General features: G+C 40.4%; 1 protein-coding gene across 3 annotated transcripts; it reads right to left on the bottom strand.

Annotated features, from left to right (window-relative positions):
• Window positions 1–483: 483 nt before the first annotated feature.
• RECQL (RecQ like helicase) lies at window positions 484–15,411 on the bottom strand. 3 transcript variants are annotated; one of them, XM_063395225.1, is made up of 15 exons: window positions 15,382–15,411; window positions 14,017–14,089; window positions 12,756–12,953; window positions 10,698–10,877; window positions 10,288–10,394; window positions 9,159–9,357; window positions 7,557–7,723; window positions 7,106–7,187; window positions 5,907–6,055; window positions 5,696–5,813; window positions 4,927–5,065; window positions 4,125–4,216; window positions 2,115–2,334; window positions 967–1,096; window positions 484–775 (listed from the first exon to the last, which is right to left on the bottom strand). In XM_063395225.1, the coding sequence occupies exons 2-15, from the start codon at window positions 14,030–14,032 to the stop codon at window positions 587–589; spliced, it is 1,986 nt and encodes a 661-aa protein (XP_063251295.1). In that variant the 5' UTR covers window positions 14,033–14,089; window positions 15,382–15,411; the 3' UTR covers window positions 484–586. The 3 variants fall into 3 exon arrangements, with proteins under 3 accessions (XP_063251295.1, XP_063251294.1, XP_063251293.1); XM_063395224.1 differs by lacking the exon at window positions 15,382–15,411 and adding an exon at window positions 15,010–15,374; XM_063395223.1 differs by lacking the exon at window positions 15,382–15,411 and adding an exon at window positions 14,984–15,374.
• Window positions 15,412–15,466: the final 55 nt, after the last annotated feature.

Genomic DNA, 15,466 nt, shown 5'->3' on the forward strand with positions numbered 1-15,466 from the left:
CAGCCAGGGCTCCAGAGGAAGGACGCTGCAGCATCCCAGCCTCTGTCTGATGTCACTCCCTGGGGCTGGTGACAGCAGCTGCCCTGAGGAAGCTGAGCCCTGGTGAAGAGAAGAGTCACCTGCACAGCAGGCAGGAGGAACAGGAGGCCACAGGGTCTTCATGCAGAGCTAAGGAGCACCAAGTCCTGTGCTGCAAAGGAGGGAAACCTCCATGTGACTCTCACAGGAGCAGTGGGTGGAGACTCCCACAGGAAGTCTGGAAACGTCTGGATCTCTGGCACTCCATGAACCTGCCATGGTGTTACTATACACACTTCCAAAAGAGTTAAAAAGGCAACATGGTCATGATATAGGTTTTGTGATCATTGCTGTATCCTAAGATATGCACCAATTATTTTGATATGAAACACTTTTTCTTTCACTACTAGCTGTCTAGATTTGTTAGTTTTTTAAATATATTTGTTTCCTGTTCAGTGTTTATTAAATAAAAATAAAAATGTCATTACTAAAGCACAAACTGAACTTACAGACTGCATTGTCCACGGAGCAGCCACCATGATTAGGACCTAAATGTGGTCTGTGACACTCAGTCAATAACTACTGGTTGGTCATTTCCACCTGCCTGAAGCTTAGGCTTCTTTGCTTTTAAATTAGGATCACAGCTGGGCCGTTTATGTTGCTGTGATTTCTTCACCACTGAATCTTGGACAGTCTTTGATCCAGTCTGAGCATTTTCTCTGCTTCCTTTTGAATCTGAAGATTGAGATGGTTTGACCTGCAAGATACAAAGAGTTCAATCAAAATTCTAACATTGTTTTCCTTCTTTCTCTGTTTCCACACAAGAGAGAAGATATTTATGAGGTTGACTGCATTATTACAAAACGTGTTTTGAGCAGATACCAAATCATTAAATTAAGCTCTAATGGAGAAGATGTCTGTATGGCAAATCAGAACAGATCTAAATACCTTGAAAGCACTTTTCCTGTTTGTTATCCCCTCTATGGTGATGACGTGTCCCTCGTTTTTCAGCAGCCGGGCTTTGGGCCCCACCTTCAGGTAGGATATTGTGGCAAAGGCTGTGAAGCTGAAATCCTCCCTGCAGGAATTAAACACTGTTACAAGGGAGGGTTGGAGAGAGGCCAGACTATGCAGGTGGAAAAAAATCAGAATCATTAAGGTTAAAAAAGACCTCCAGCCATCAACCCAGCAGCACCACTAAACCATGCCCTCAAGTGCCAGATCCATATGTTTTGGGAACACTTCCAGGAATGGTGACCCCACCACTTCCCTGGGCAGCCTGCTTCAATGTCCACAACTCTTTCATAAGGAAATGGACACATTTACCCTTCTGATGGATGTTCCAAATGGCAGCTTCATTCTGCTTTACCTGTTCAAGCAGACACTCAGGTGACTTACAGCTACTCTGGTCAACACTTAACATAATTCAGTTTGTGGAGCTTTACACACACAAGGACACCCAGACACACTTGTCAATCTCTTGAAACACATGGAGGAAAATGAGGCAGAAAGATGTAATAAGTCATCTGCTCACCCTCTTAATAATATTAAAAAAAGAAGTATGGAGAAATGCAAAGAAAATTAAGACAAAATAAAGGGGTTAGATATGTCTAGATTTTCTTGAACTTATATGAGAAGACAAAACAGCTTACAGAGGCAGCCTTGGGTTAGTTTCATTATGCTTTCTTAAAATTTCTGAGTACCACTTTCCACATTGCCAGTCTTTCCTGACTTAGACATTGTGTGGGCAACCCCATTTGCCTTCCTTATCCATGGGATGTGAATGAGATCTGTATGAACTGCAGGTCTCTCCAAAATGAATGCTGCTGCAGATTTAAACATTCTACCTGAAAACAAGACCCCAGCTTTTTAAAACTGCACAAAATGCAGCATTTCAAATGTTCTTCCAGCTTTTGAAATGGAGATACAGCAGTATCTGAAGAGATTTTCAGAATACATTAAATACACCTGAAATAAAAGCAAGACTACAGAATGTATGCATTCATGTTATACAGAAATAACAAGAGAGCAAAGAAAAATGACTACTAAATGTTAAAAAACCAAAACAAAGAAAACAAAATAGTTATCTGACATACTTCAGATACTGCTGCAGCAGTAAATGGGCAATAATCCTCTCCAGCTCCTCTCGAGGGTGCTTGGGTGGAGTAACTTCAGGCACCCTGAATTTGGACACACCTTTCCCAGACCAGGCATCAATTAATTTCAGTGGGGTGAGTTTCTCACTCATGCTGTCAGCTTGCTCAAGGATCTTTATTAGATCCCTGCAGTATCCTGTTACATCCATCTTCTCACAGGCTGCAAGTAAAAGTGAAGGAACAATTAAATAGAAAGCTCCCTGTAGTTATATATATAGTTATATGTAGCTATAAATATGTATCTTTGTGCTGTGTTGGTTTGCTTTTAAACTAACTTAACAAATAAAGCAGTAGCTTTCCTCTGTCAAATCAGGATGTATTTATACTCACACATTATTCACCTTCATTACTGAAACACACATCTGACAAACATTTGTACTTGTCTTTGATGTTACAAACCAGAAATTAGTTCAAAGCATAAAATTTGCAAGGTAGCTGTATGTTACTCTAGAATTGGATTACTTTTTCTCACCCATAGTGTTTATTATTAAATGATTAGAGAGCACAGGAGGTGAAGCCTGTAAGTGAGACACTTCTTCTCTCTAGACAGTTATGGACAAAATGAGACAGACATAAAAAGCAATAATTACATTACAATAATTAGCTTCATCACCCATAACAATTCTGAGCACCAATACATCAATGTAGTACATAATGATCTCCTCCATGACCAGATCATGTCATAGAATTACCCCAACTGACTCCTCTGATATTAAGGATTAAGTACTGAAAAACAACTACTACTGCTAAGTTTCCTTAGAGCAGGAATATTCCTTGATATTCCTTAAATATCAAATGCCCTGGAGGTGAAGAAGCAGTAAACAGGATATATTTCAATTTTATTTCATCACACAGCTCCTGCAAGCCTTGGGGAAAAGCCAGCTCCCTACTCTTCCCAACCTCAGATCCTGGTGTACATTTCAGCTCAGCCCCATTTCTAATCAGGAGCTAACAAGTCATTGTCACTTGCAAGGACTTTTATGATATAATAAAATTGTATAATGAAAAAAAGTTGAATTTTGGTTTGTCTACTTTACACCCCAAAAACATAGAGGGAAATAAAGTCTAGTTATGAGAACAGCTTTGAATATAGAATTGTTCCCAGTTATTTCAAGTGTTGATCACTATATTATCCAAATACTTTTTGCAACAGATATGTGATGTGAGGAGATGGTATTTTCCACATATTGCAAGAATTCACCTAGGTGGTTCTCAGTGAGATTTAAGGTGATTTTCTGCATCCTTTAGAGATGCCCAAGACAAACTTTCTCTCAGCCCTCCTTTCAGAGCTTTCTTGCTTTCCATGGGGTTTCCCATGTTTAAGTCACAGCACTCACTTTTGAAGTGCAACAACAGATGCTCTCTTCATCCTCTGACTCTTTCAGCTTTTTGATGGGTACTAAAAATCACAGCGAAACCTTGAATTAAGGGTGCTCAGCTGTTCTGCACACTTGTCACGTGCAGTTCTGACACAGGAACATCTCCTGAGCTGAAATCCTCAGGGACTTTTCCAGACAAGTTGTGAGAGGATGTGCAAAGTGCACCTTCTCAGAGCCTAAGTGTGAACAGTCTGGCATGCAGGGGCTCCTCCTCAATAAAGCTTTCACACCCACACAAATCATTAAACAAAACCTGACACATACCAGAATCCTTTTAAAACAGGTAAGCCAATCTCCCCCTTGCCCCAGCTTCCCTTTTGGGAACAGGTGAACAGCTGAGCCTGAAAAATACCAAAGTGTTCAACCTCAGGCAAAAATCCAAACCAGGAATTATCCTGCTGAATACACTGAACTTGGCAACAGCAGGCCACCAAAAACTGATATTCAAAACAAAACCTGCACCTTGAAAACAGTCAGTAGTACAAGCACAGGTCACAAACCTGCTTACAGTTTTCCTCCATCAGATATGTATTTAAATCAACTTTTCCCATGTTCTCTGTCCTTTACCTACCGTTCTCTCTACAGCAGTTATCACACATCCTGTTGCAGTTTGCAGAATCCCACACCTCATCAAAGTGGTGGGCTATGAGCACCCGGCGACACCTGAGGAGCAGAGGGGCCACAGAAGCCAGGTGAGTGTGCAACACCTGAATTATCCATCAGGAAAATGGCAAAGGAGCTCCCTAGGGACAGCTCAGATCTCAAAACAAGCCCAGAGAATTATCAGAGGAAAAATCAAGAGAACAAATACTGCAACACCAGTACTCCCTATCAGCTATGCCAATAATGATTAAACACTGGTGTAGGAACAGTTTGGTTGAAGCACAAGGGTATAATCTGCAGTTTCAAGAGAATGAAAAAGGGTAGAAATATGAACTCATTGCTACACTGAGGCCAAAAAAGGCTTTACTGGATGCACCAGTTGTCCACAAGACAAGATACACGTTTTCCATGAAGTATTCTAAATAGCTCAGTGAAGCAGGAGAAGCAGTAAGGACACATGGATTCCTGTGTGGCCATTAAACACTGTAGCTTAGAGTCAAAACCCTCGAGTATTTCCTCTGACTGGGATTTGAAATCCAAACAGAGTTTGTTGACAGATATTTCACCTCAACATAACCACTTCCAGAACTGTATCCTGAAGCTGGAAAGCTGGTTCCTGTTTCTGTGGGTGGTTTTGTTTGGTGGTGTGTTCATTTTGGTTTTGTTTCAGGTTTCTTCTTTTGTTTTTTGTTTTTCCAAATGCCCCCTAAAAACCCCAACAAAATGAGCCCATTTAAAAACTAAGCATCCAAGCCACCACAGTAACTTACTTGTTCATATTTTGGCAATAAGATACCATATCATACAGCTTCTCTTGGCCAACATTTTCCATCACCACCATTGAGCTGATTCTGAATATATCTCCAAAACCATAATACAAAATGCAGTCAGCTTTTTGGTCATCTCTACCTGCAATGCATTACAATGAACAGATAATTACAATCTCAACCAATTGCTCCTCAAGTTCCTTGACTAGCTTTTCTCCACCTAGACTCAAATCTGCCTTTAAAAAAGTAATGAGATAAACAAGATCCAAAAAATCCAAACACTGCAAAACATTTTTGGGGGTGGAGTTTGGCCACAACAGGTATTTAGTGCTGCTAAACATTGATCAATTCTTAAAATTCTCTGCTCCAGACCCCCATCCTACTTGTATTTCTGAAATTCATACAGTGATTGAATACCATCTAGAGACAATCTGAAAAAATCACACATCCCAGGTGCTATAAAAAATTAAAAATTGTATATCAAATCATGTCACATCATTCTGGTAAGGCACAGATTTGATAAAAAATGAAGTATTTAAAAAACTGCTGAGTGGAGGTCTAGATACCCAGTTATTCTTTGTTACAGTGTAGTAGTGGCCTCGTCATGAATACAATTTATATTTAAAGCCTTTACAGAGGCAGTTTCATTATACCCCTTGGAAACTGTCTCAAAGGCAAGAGACTTTGCACAAATGCCTGGAAAACTGAAGGACAATTTTACTGGTTTAATGGCTATACATGGCAACTTTGCAAAAGCCACTTCCAACAGTACCTGCACGTCCACTCTCTTGGTAGTAGTTTTCCATGGACTTGCTCATGGAGTGATGAATTACAAACCTCACATCAGGTTTATCAATTCCCATGCCAAAAGCAACAGTTGCCACTACAACCTGGGATAAAAGAAAAAGATTAGGAAATCATCAAGATATCAAACCACAATTTGTTCAAATAAGACATAAGTCCATATAAAGTATTTACTTAACCTGGATTTGATTTGTTGCCCATCCTTTATGAACTTTGGTTTTGTATTTAGCATCCATGTTTGCGTGGTAAGTCCCTGCCTTGATTCCCAGTTTCTGCAAACTCACAGTAACTTGCTCAGAATCCTTCTGAGAAAAGCAGTAAACAATTCCTGCACAGAAGTGAAAGAGGCCTCATTGTAATGCCTTAAAAGGTCAAACAATCCCCAATACTTAGAAACCATTGCAGAAGTTTTATTAGATTATAAAATAAATAATTAAAAACCATTATACAGTCTTTGTGCCTATTTAGTCCATAGTATTGGTATTCATGAAGAAAATTTCAACTATCAGCTTGGACCTGAAGGCTAAAGAGGAAATACAAGTGCAAATCCATCGAATCATGGAAGCATTTTATCAATGTTCAAGGAGGAGAATGCTTATTAGAACTTCTTTAAAGGGGTGCTATGCCTTATGACATCTATGGCATCTCACCCGAGTCTCAGTTAAATCTTTTTGTCATTAGTCAGGCTGGGCTAAGTCTGGGATTACAAACAAAGCCATGTGATTTGTGATCATCTCAGCACAGTTTGTGCTCAGGGACACCGAGCTCCAAGCAGAGACAGGGACAGATTGCTGCTCTGGAAACCTGGGTTCTGCTGCCTCGGCAAGATGTCTCTCCTCTTTATTTCCACTACAGAATTTATTTCCACTACAGAATTTATTTTACACCAGTCCAACTTCTGCAGTTCTGTTTTTATCTGCAATTCACCCCATAACACCCATTCTGGGCACTGAGTAACAGATGACCCTTATGACCAAATATGAAAAAACTTGTTAAAGATAACAAGCATCTTGACACATAGATAGTAAATAATGTGTGATTTAAGAACACAGATATCACCTTTTCTGAGCCTTACTTTTATAATCTTAAAACTTCCTCTTATTACCTATGTAAACATTGCTCTATAGACGTCAACATTCCAGTTCAATACTTCAGAAATACAAGTAAACAGTAAATACAAATGAAACACTAATGAATGAAGAGAGAAGTTATTCAAGGTATGGATCTTACTAAATTTCATTTATTCTAATGCTGGATGTTCAATGTATGGTGAAGGCAGAATTTCTCTACATGCTTCAAAGGTTATTTGAAAACATCCCAACATCCTTGCAATGCTGAAGGTTAGGAAAGATAACGTGTCTTTTTTGACACTCCTTACCTGACAGTCCTTTGTATCTTCCATTAATGGTTTTAACTATGTCCTCAATGAAATCTTCATTATTTGAAGGCTTATGCCGAACCTCAAAAATACATTATGCACAGGTCAGAGTTCAACTGGGCAAACAGCCTGCCAAACAACCTTATTTTACTTTATAATAAACACAACTATTACACCATTTAAAAAATTATTATATTCTTTTTATGAATATTTTATTACAATTCGAAAGTCCACTGAAAAAAAAACCCTAAAACAAGCTTTCCTCACCAAGAATAAACAAACCTGTGGCCAAAGTGAAAATGCAGCACACCAAAATAATTCACAACCTTTTTGCCATCATAAGACATATTTTCCAACAGGTTGAAGCAGTCTGAGCCTGCTGCCTTCCTCTCTCCCTGCAGGAGACAGCACAACAGCACTGCAGCCAAAAAAAGCAGGTAACAGGACCTACCTCATAGTAAAGGTTGGGTCGGTTGAAGGAAGCAGTGAAGGTAATGCATTTCTGAACATGCAAAATTTTCTGAGCATCCTTTAAAACATGATTGGTAGCTGTTGCTGTCAATCCAATCAAGGGAGTATTGGGAAACTGTCTTTTCAGGATACCAAGAGACTTGTAGTCTAAGCAAGAAAACAAAAAGGGGAAAGAAAAAGATTTCTCGTACCACAAATGCAAACTTTAGAAAGACATTTATGTAGATAGCATTTAATGGGGTAATCCTGCAATAAACGTTATTACTGCTACTCTACCACAGAACTAATTTATACATCCAAGGGAAGTAACAAGTAGGTTGCACTTATCAAAAGAGATGTCCTCTAATTGAATTTTAAAGAATCAATCACAGAATCATTTGGGTTGGAAGGAACCTTAAAGACCACCTTGTTCCAACCCCCTGTAATGAGCAGGGACACCTTGCACTGCCCCAGGCTGCTCAGAGCCCCATCCAGCCTGGCCATGGACTCCTCCAGGGATGAGGCATCCACAGCTTCTCTGGGCAGCCTCTGCCAGGGCCTCACCATGCTCACAGCACTTCCTAATAACCAGTCTAAACCTACTCTCAGTCTGAAGCCATTCCCCTTTGGCCTGTCACTCCAGGCTCCTGTTAAAAGTTCCTCCCCAGTTTTCTTTCAGGCTCCCTCCAGATACTGAAAGGCTGCAATCATCAGACACAATTCAGAAGGCAAAAATGTATGGAAATAGAAACTATTAGAAAAATATGTATGGCATTGTATTAACCAACATTCAGGTTATTTTGCAGGTCTGTTTTTACAAACGGCTTCTGAGTAAACAAGAGCTTTTCTAATACATATGCAATGTGGAATTTGGATACATAGACCAGACTGTAATAATAAAAAAAATTAAAGGCTCAGTACTGACAATCCCGTGCAGCCTTTGAACAGAAATGCAGCCAGAGGTACTTATCCAAATTCCACATTGCCTGTTGAACTAGCCTGGCTCTTGGCTCAGGCACCACTTTTTAGCAAAACTGCTAAGAGTGACTTTACAGTTAATTTTGCTTCCAATCAGTTTTTCTTTCAAAGACAAAGAAACAGTAACCAACAACATTCTACAGTCTGCAAGATAGGAAAAAGACTGAAGCACACTGTCTTTCCCTGTAAGCAAAGGGCATTTGTTTCCACTTGATTTAGAGATGATTAAAATGTATCTCATAAATTTATAAAATGCTCTACCTCTGCCATCAGAAGTGCCAGGGAGTGGTTACAGAATGACACTTTCATGTAGCAGTAGATTAAAGGTAACTATTCTATTGTCCATATTAAAGATGGCAACAAAACCCTTTGATTTTATGAACTCAAAGTAAAGTGAATAAGGCATTTTTCAGAATACTGACAGCAAAATCTACATTGAAATCATCACTTGCACGAACTTAGCTCCCGGACAATTTGTGAATTAAAGTCCTTGAGCTAACACAGGTACTTGTCACACATTAAGAATTCCCTCAACACACGAAGGAAGCAGCTGGCCTTGTTTCAGCCCAGCTCATTATTCAGTGGTGCCTGAGCAGCCCTCAGAGGGGGTTTCTGAGGAATGTACCAGGCCTGAAGTCGTGGCCCCACTGACTGCAGCAGTGCACCTCATCCACAGCGATGCGAGCCAGGCACCCGGCCTGATGCGCCTTCTCCAGCTTGGACATGAACATTTTGCTCTTTGCAATCTTCTCAGGGGTCACATAAATGAGCTTCAGTGGGGAATTCCTCTTCAGCATCTCCGTGTGGACCCACTTCACGTGTTCCTGTTCAAAACAAAACCAGACAGCAGGGGGTGACAAACTGGGACAACACACTGAACTGGCTTAGTGCTAAGGTTCTTAACAGGTGATTAGCAACTCATAAGGTGTAATTAACAGAGGCAGATAAAGTGTTCCACGGTATTGACCACTATAAGCCTTGGTAGAACATCACTATACATAAAACGGTCATTTTAACACTTAGAAAATCCATGATGGAACTTTGAAGAAGAAGCGAAGTGTTGAATACGTGTCTTCGTGGTATCGATATTTTCCCAATAAACTATGATGTACTAAACATGTCTGTGATGCTGCAACTGTAAAATATTCCTTGCACACAACAGTGGGGTTTATTACTGAGTTTTCAGAGGGCTCTGCAGCCTCCAAGTCTGGCACATTGCATCAAGCCACTGACATCAATCCCAGTGTCATGTGCAAATTAATGATCAGGGCCTCCTGCTAGTCAGGAAAATAACTGTTTTACAAAGCAATTGTCTAGTAAGAGACTGAGAAATAATTTGCTTCTTGGCCTTCAGATCAAACAGCTCACCACCCTACAGTAAGAGACAAATAATTGTGTGTAAAAACCTGCACTGCTCAACGTGGTAGTAGTGGACAAAAATCACCTAATCCAAGTCTAGAAACTGAGCAAAAATGTACAACACACATCAGCCAAAGGCACTTCACATCCTCTAAATAGCCCCAAGAAACCTATTTATTCCACAGAAGGTATTGTTTCCCCTGTGTTGTTGTCACTACAACATAAATACAAGTTAGTTAACCACCTTCCCCATATCACAGCACCCTCCTGGCCAGATATTGCTGCTAGAACAGCATTAGCTGATAAATCTGTCTTATCCATTCAACATTACCAAGTAACTACACAGAGAGCAGACACCAGCACATACACCTCAAAACACACCAAGTTAAACACACCTTGCTGCTTGAGGCATTTAATAAAGCTGCAGAAATACCAAGCTGCTCCAAAACCATGAGCTGATCTTCCATCAGAGAGATCAAAGGACATACCACCAGTGTGAAACCTGTAACGAGCAATCATTGTGCAAACTGAGCAGTTCAGATGTCACAAATATCCCCGCTAATTCCTTTTACTGATGCATCAGCCCTGCTCTGAAGAAACTGCCACATGGAAGCTTAAGCTTCACACACAGCAGCAAATTCCCCTCCCAGACAGCTGAAAAGTGAGTGCCAGATCACACAGGGATAATTCTTATTAAATAATCATGACACGCACCTCTTCTTGGGGTCTAGACCACAAACAACTGAGATGCAGAGAAAATAAATCTAATTCTTTATATTATGTCCTTTTTTCCCCCCTTACTTACCATCAGAACAGACAGCTGGTAACTGGTAACAAAGGCTCTTCCCACCACCCGTAGGCATGACAAGAAATATGTCCTTTCCTGCCATTGCAGCATTTACTGTTTCAAGTTGCAGTGATCTAAACTTCTGGAGTTTAAATTTGCTCTGCAGTGCAGTTTTTATCTTCTCATACCATGGAAAATCTGTTAAGGGAAGAAACCAACTCAACAAACACATTTCATAAGCAAATTAAAATCAAAGAAGGAGGGGTAATTTACATATTCAATAACTAAATCTGGCAGTGACAATTTTAGATCTGGGAAAATCTTTATAGATTCATAATGGCACAGAAAAACTCCAATCAGTCTGAGTCTGGATACACCATTTTCTACGGTGGACCTTTGAAAACTCAAATTGTAAACACAATTCACCTCCAGACCAAAGCTCTCGTTGCACATGGACATGGACTAATGTGGAAAAACCCAAAACAGATGAAGTTTTTGGATTAGAACTTTGGAGTGCTAATGATTGTGTCAACTCATTAGTCCAAAATAAAGAGAAATTAGAATCCCACCATGAAAATAAATAACTGAGCCCTACATTAGTTACTCAAATGCTTCCCTCATACAAATGCAGCAATTACAAATAGTACAAAGAAGTAGGGACACAGTTTTCCACATATTCCATCAATAATAAGCACTTATTAAAAGAAGGGGAAAATTGTTCAATCTTCCCCCAAATCACCACACAAACATGCTTATAATAGGTTTTTCTTTTCTTCAATAAAGAGCTAAAGACTGCATTTTAAAGAGATGCAATACTGTAAAAACTTAAATTATGCTTCCTGATGCATCTTTTTGGTACTATTAAAATTAAAAAGCAGAAAAACTGTGGGAGCTCCAGGTTACACCACACACAATGCAAGAATTCATTTTGGGACTTGAGCTGACATTGCAAAGTTTACAAAGAGCACAGTAAAAATGCAAACCTCTCTGAAATCAAGAAAAGCCTCCCACTGACTCCCATGAGCTTTAAACTGGGAGCAAATTTAAACTGCTGCTCTTGTTTAATACATACACAGCATCTGATTGCAAAGACATTATTTTCAAAGCACAGGAGGTGAGAATTAAGCATAGAACTACACAAACCAAATGATTTGTTCAACAGCATAATTTGCAATGATAGAGTATCAGTATTCTTACAACATGCATAATACTCCCCAAACACAGAAATATGGATTCAACTACAACATTAATTTAGTTTTTTGAAAAGCACAAAAAGAGCGTATACATATACGATAAATATGGGCATTTCCAAATTGAAAATTAAATTAAAAAGAAGAAAAAAATAAAGTATCCGAGTCAAATCTGGCAAGGAATAACACGGCCAAGAACCACCACCTATTCAGGACTTCATTTAATGTCTAATTTGAAAGACAGAAGCCCTCACACCACCACAAGGCCACCACCACCACCACTTGCCACTTGCACTAATTCTACAATAATAATGTATTCTCGGTTATTTTTGGCAGTCAGCATCTATCTAATTTGCATTAATTTGCTAAGACAGTGAGGCTCCAGAACACATCACAAACACCACCAATGTCCTACCCACTCAAGCAAGAGGAAACACAAAACCAGCAAGAAAAAGCTCTAAGTGCAAAATTGCCATTATCAAATCCTGAGAAAATCCAGAGTAATTTGTTTTAGAACACAAACAAGGATAAGTATTGCAATATAATTTAAGTATTTAATATACAAGTACTGCAATAAAAACTTATTCTGGGATTCTAAGAGCAAATCAGATCAAACTGTGACTTTGCAACAACCAAAGAAATAAAGCAGTTCTAAGAGGCCATTCTGACAGAACAGATAATTCTGCCCAGAACAACTCCAGATTAGTGTTTAGGAATGTCCAATGAGACAAGTACAAACATCACCTCATTGCCCTGGCAGGACAGCCAGCTGATGAAAATTAAATAGGACAATATCATTATCCAAACAAAAATCTGTATAAGTGCATTTTCCCCTACTGAATCACTTCACCTTTCTGTTAAAATATTAGAATTTGACTCTGCAAACCTGTTTTGTTCCACTCCTCAGCTGAGGTTTCAGTGTCTTTACTTCCCCCTGCCTCCACCTCTCCTGAGGACTGTTTTATCAGGTTTTTCACTCTCATCTTCTTCTGAAGGAGCTCCTGCTGCTTATCCACGAGCTCCTGTATCTGCATCTCCACTGCTTGCAGCTCATTCTCAATGGACGCCAGCACCTCCTCCAGCACTGCAGGGAAAAGGCACAATAGAGGCTAAGTCGTGCTGATGCCACTTTTAATTGCATTAATTGCACTCCAGCCAATCCCAATGTAAGAATAACATGGTCAAGTTGTTAATAAAAAGCATTTATTTACATGTAAATGAACCTAGGCAAGTTAAATTCTTCAGGAGCTGAAAACAGAGCCATTAGCAAAAATGTTTCCTGCACCAAGATCTCACTCCTACACAGAACAAGAGGATCTGCTGAACAACAAGGTTTGGATAGAGAGGAAAAATGCTTTTACAAACACAAGCCATCCTTCACCTGTGAAAGAAGTGAAGCAAATCCTCCCCAAAAGCTTGGGTGACACAGGTGACTTTGGCAGGAATTTGCCTCTTTCCATGCCAATGTGCATGTGTGTGAATTGCAGATTGTGTTCTAGGATCCAATCCCCAGGGTTTAGAAGAATAATTAACACACACTTGTATGCCAAGCATGTGTCACTATTCCAGAGCCAGGTCAGAAAAGCACAAGAAGAAATTATTTCCTTCCCCACACCCAGAAAACCCAAGGGATTATGGCCCATCCAGAGCAGATAATATGGTTATGGAAACAAAAATGTGTGATGTGGGAAAAAAATCTTCATTTCAAACAGCACAAAGTGGTGACAGTTGTCTTCCTGAATGCCCACGGCTACTCAGCAGAAAAGAGTTTAAAGTATCTTAAAAAATGAAGCACATTTTTGAAATATTGAAAACCAAGCCATTTCCTTGACAAACTTGATTTTCATCATGCAATAGTTTGGGTTGGAAGGGACCTTAAAGCTCATCTCATTCCAGCTCCCCATCCAACCATACCCTGAACACTTCCAGGGATGGGGCATTTTGGCTTACTTTTACCTAAGAAATAAAAAAAATCATCCAGTAAAAGAATATTTTTCTTCACATCTTAAACATAATAGCATAGATCCCACAAACTCTTTTCTGCATACATTAAATTCATATCAATAACAATCAGTAACATCAGGTGATTGTGCCTTGTTAGCTAAAAGACAGCAAAATGAACAAATGGAATATTAATTATGGATTACCTGCAACAGCTGTCATCTTTGGAGATTAAAGAATGTTATCTTTAGGAGATCTTATTTGATCAAGCGACTGTCACTAAAAAGAAAATGAAATAAATATATTTTAAGATATATTTTATAAGTAAACCTCCTCAACTTAGAACAAATTGACTGCAGGAGATTCTTCATTAACAGTTGAAGTACTGGTTGATTTAATTTGCTTATATAAAGAAGCCCCACTAGATGACAACTGCTTTTTCCCTTCTATAAAATGGATAAACTCACAACCAATTCCCAAGGCCTCAGCTCACCAGGCTTCTAAATGAATCCAGGTGGATTTTAACCAAGTCACGTTTCCTGCAAGAGGAATGCTCTGACATAGACCAGTCACTCACCAAGTGTCCATGATCACCTTTGATCTCTTCCAAGATTATTTTACAGAAAAGTCTGAACACATTGTATTGTGTCCCTTGAAAAGGCAGCCCCCATAAAATCTGGAGGATCTGACACGAGGACGTGAAAATGTGGTTTGGTTTAGAGAAGTGGGATCGATTTTGGATAGATCATCAGTGAAATGAACATAGAATTGTATTTATTGGCTCATTTTTTGAACAGTCTTTGTCATATTATACGTTACCAATACCAAACTCAAGAAACTTGGTATTTACTGTTATTGCATTCTGAATTATTTATTACATAGATGGAAGCAAAGTCCAATGGAAGGTGAAAGGGAATAAATTTAGCAGATCCTCACTAGCAGCTGATTCCACCATAACAAAGATCTTCCCTGCTCCTGTAAGTGCAGAGGGAAATATATATTTAAAATGATGTGTGAATAAAACACTTCTGCATCACCCAGGGCCAGATCCTAAATCACGCCCATGGACGGCTACTCCACCTCATCCCTGGGCAACCTCTTCCAGTGTGGGAATATTCACACGCACATTGCGTAAATATTATATAGATACAAATGTACACAGCGAACATATACCGTGGAATATTCTCAGCATTCCTCACCCACACGCCAGCTGAGGGCACGCTGCTTGCCAGGCCAGCAGCACCGACTCGGCAGGGCAGCAGGACGGGGCAGGACAAGCCGGACGGACAGGCAGGGAAGGAAGGCCCCGCTCGGCGGATGCACGATGGATGGAGGCAGGGACAGAGGCTGCAGGGCAGGCAGGACGCCACCGCGCCTCGCTGCCGCGTCCTCCCGTGAGGCCGGCCCAGCCCTGGCTGGGGCCGATAGCTCCCAGTGCTGCCCCACGGGTCAGTGCGGGCCGCGCTCCCGCATCTTTTATCCTCTATTCTCCATCCTTTATCTTCTGTTCTTTATCCTTTATCCCGTCTCCCTCAGCCCTCGCCGCCCCCGCCCCGCGGCCCCGCTCCCACCTGCGCCGCGCGCGCCGGCCCCGCCCTTTCCGCCGCCCGCCCTCAGCCACTGGCGCGCGGGGCCCGGCGCGAGCGCCGCCCCTCC

The sequence above is a fragment of the Prinia subflava genome, chromosome 4, assembly GCF_021018805.1.
Source record: "Prinia subflava isolate CZ2003 ecotype Zambia chromosome 4, Cam_Psub_1.2, whole genome shotgun sequence".
Lineage (NCBI taxonomy): Eukaryota > Metazoa > Chordata > Aves > Passeriformes > Cisticolidae > Prinia > Prinia subflava.

What these genes read in the sequence shown, in the direction of transcription:
- RECQL (XM_063395225.1), bottom strand. An exon ending in TAAATGCCTCAAGCAGCAAG is followed by an intron (nt 9,358 to 10,287) that starts GTGTGTTTAACT and finishes TGTTTTGAACAG; the next exon opens with GAACACGTGAAGTGGGTCCA. An exon ending in CTGCTGCAGCAGTATCTGAA is followed by an intron (nt 1,097 to 2,114) that starts GTATGTCAGATA and finishes TAATTCCTGCAG; the next exon opens with GGAGGATTTCAGCTTCACAG.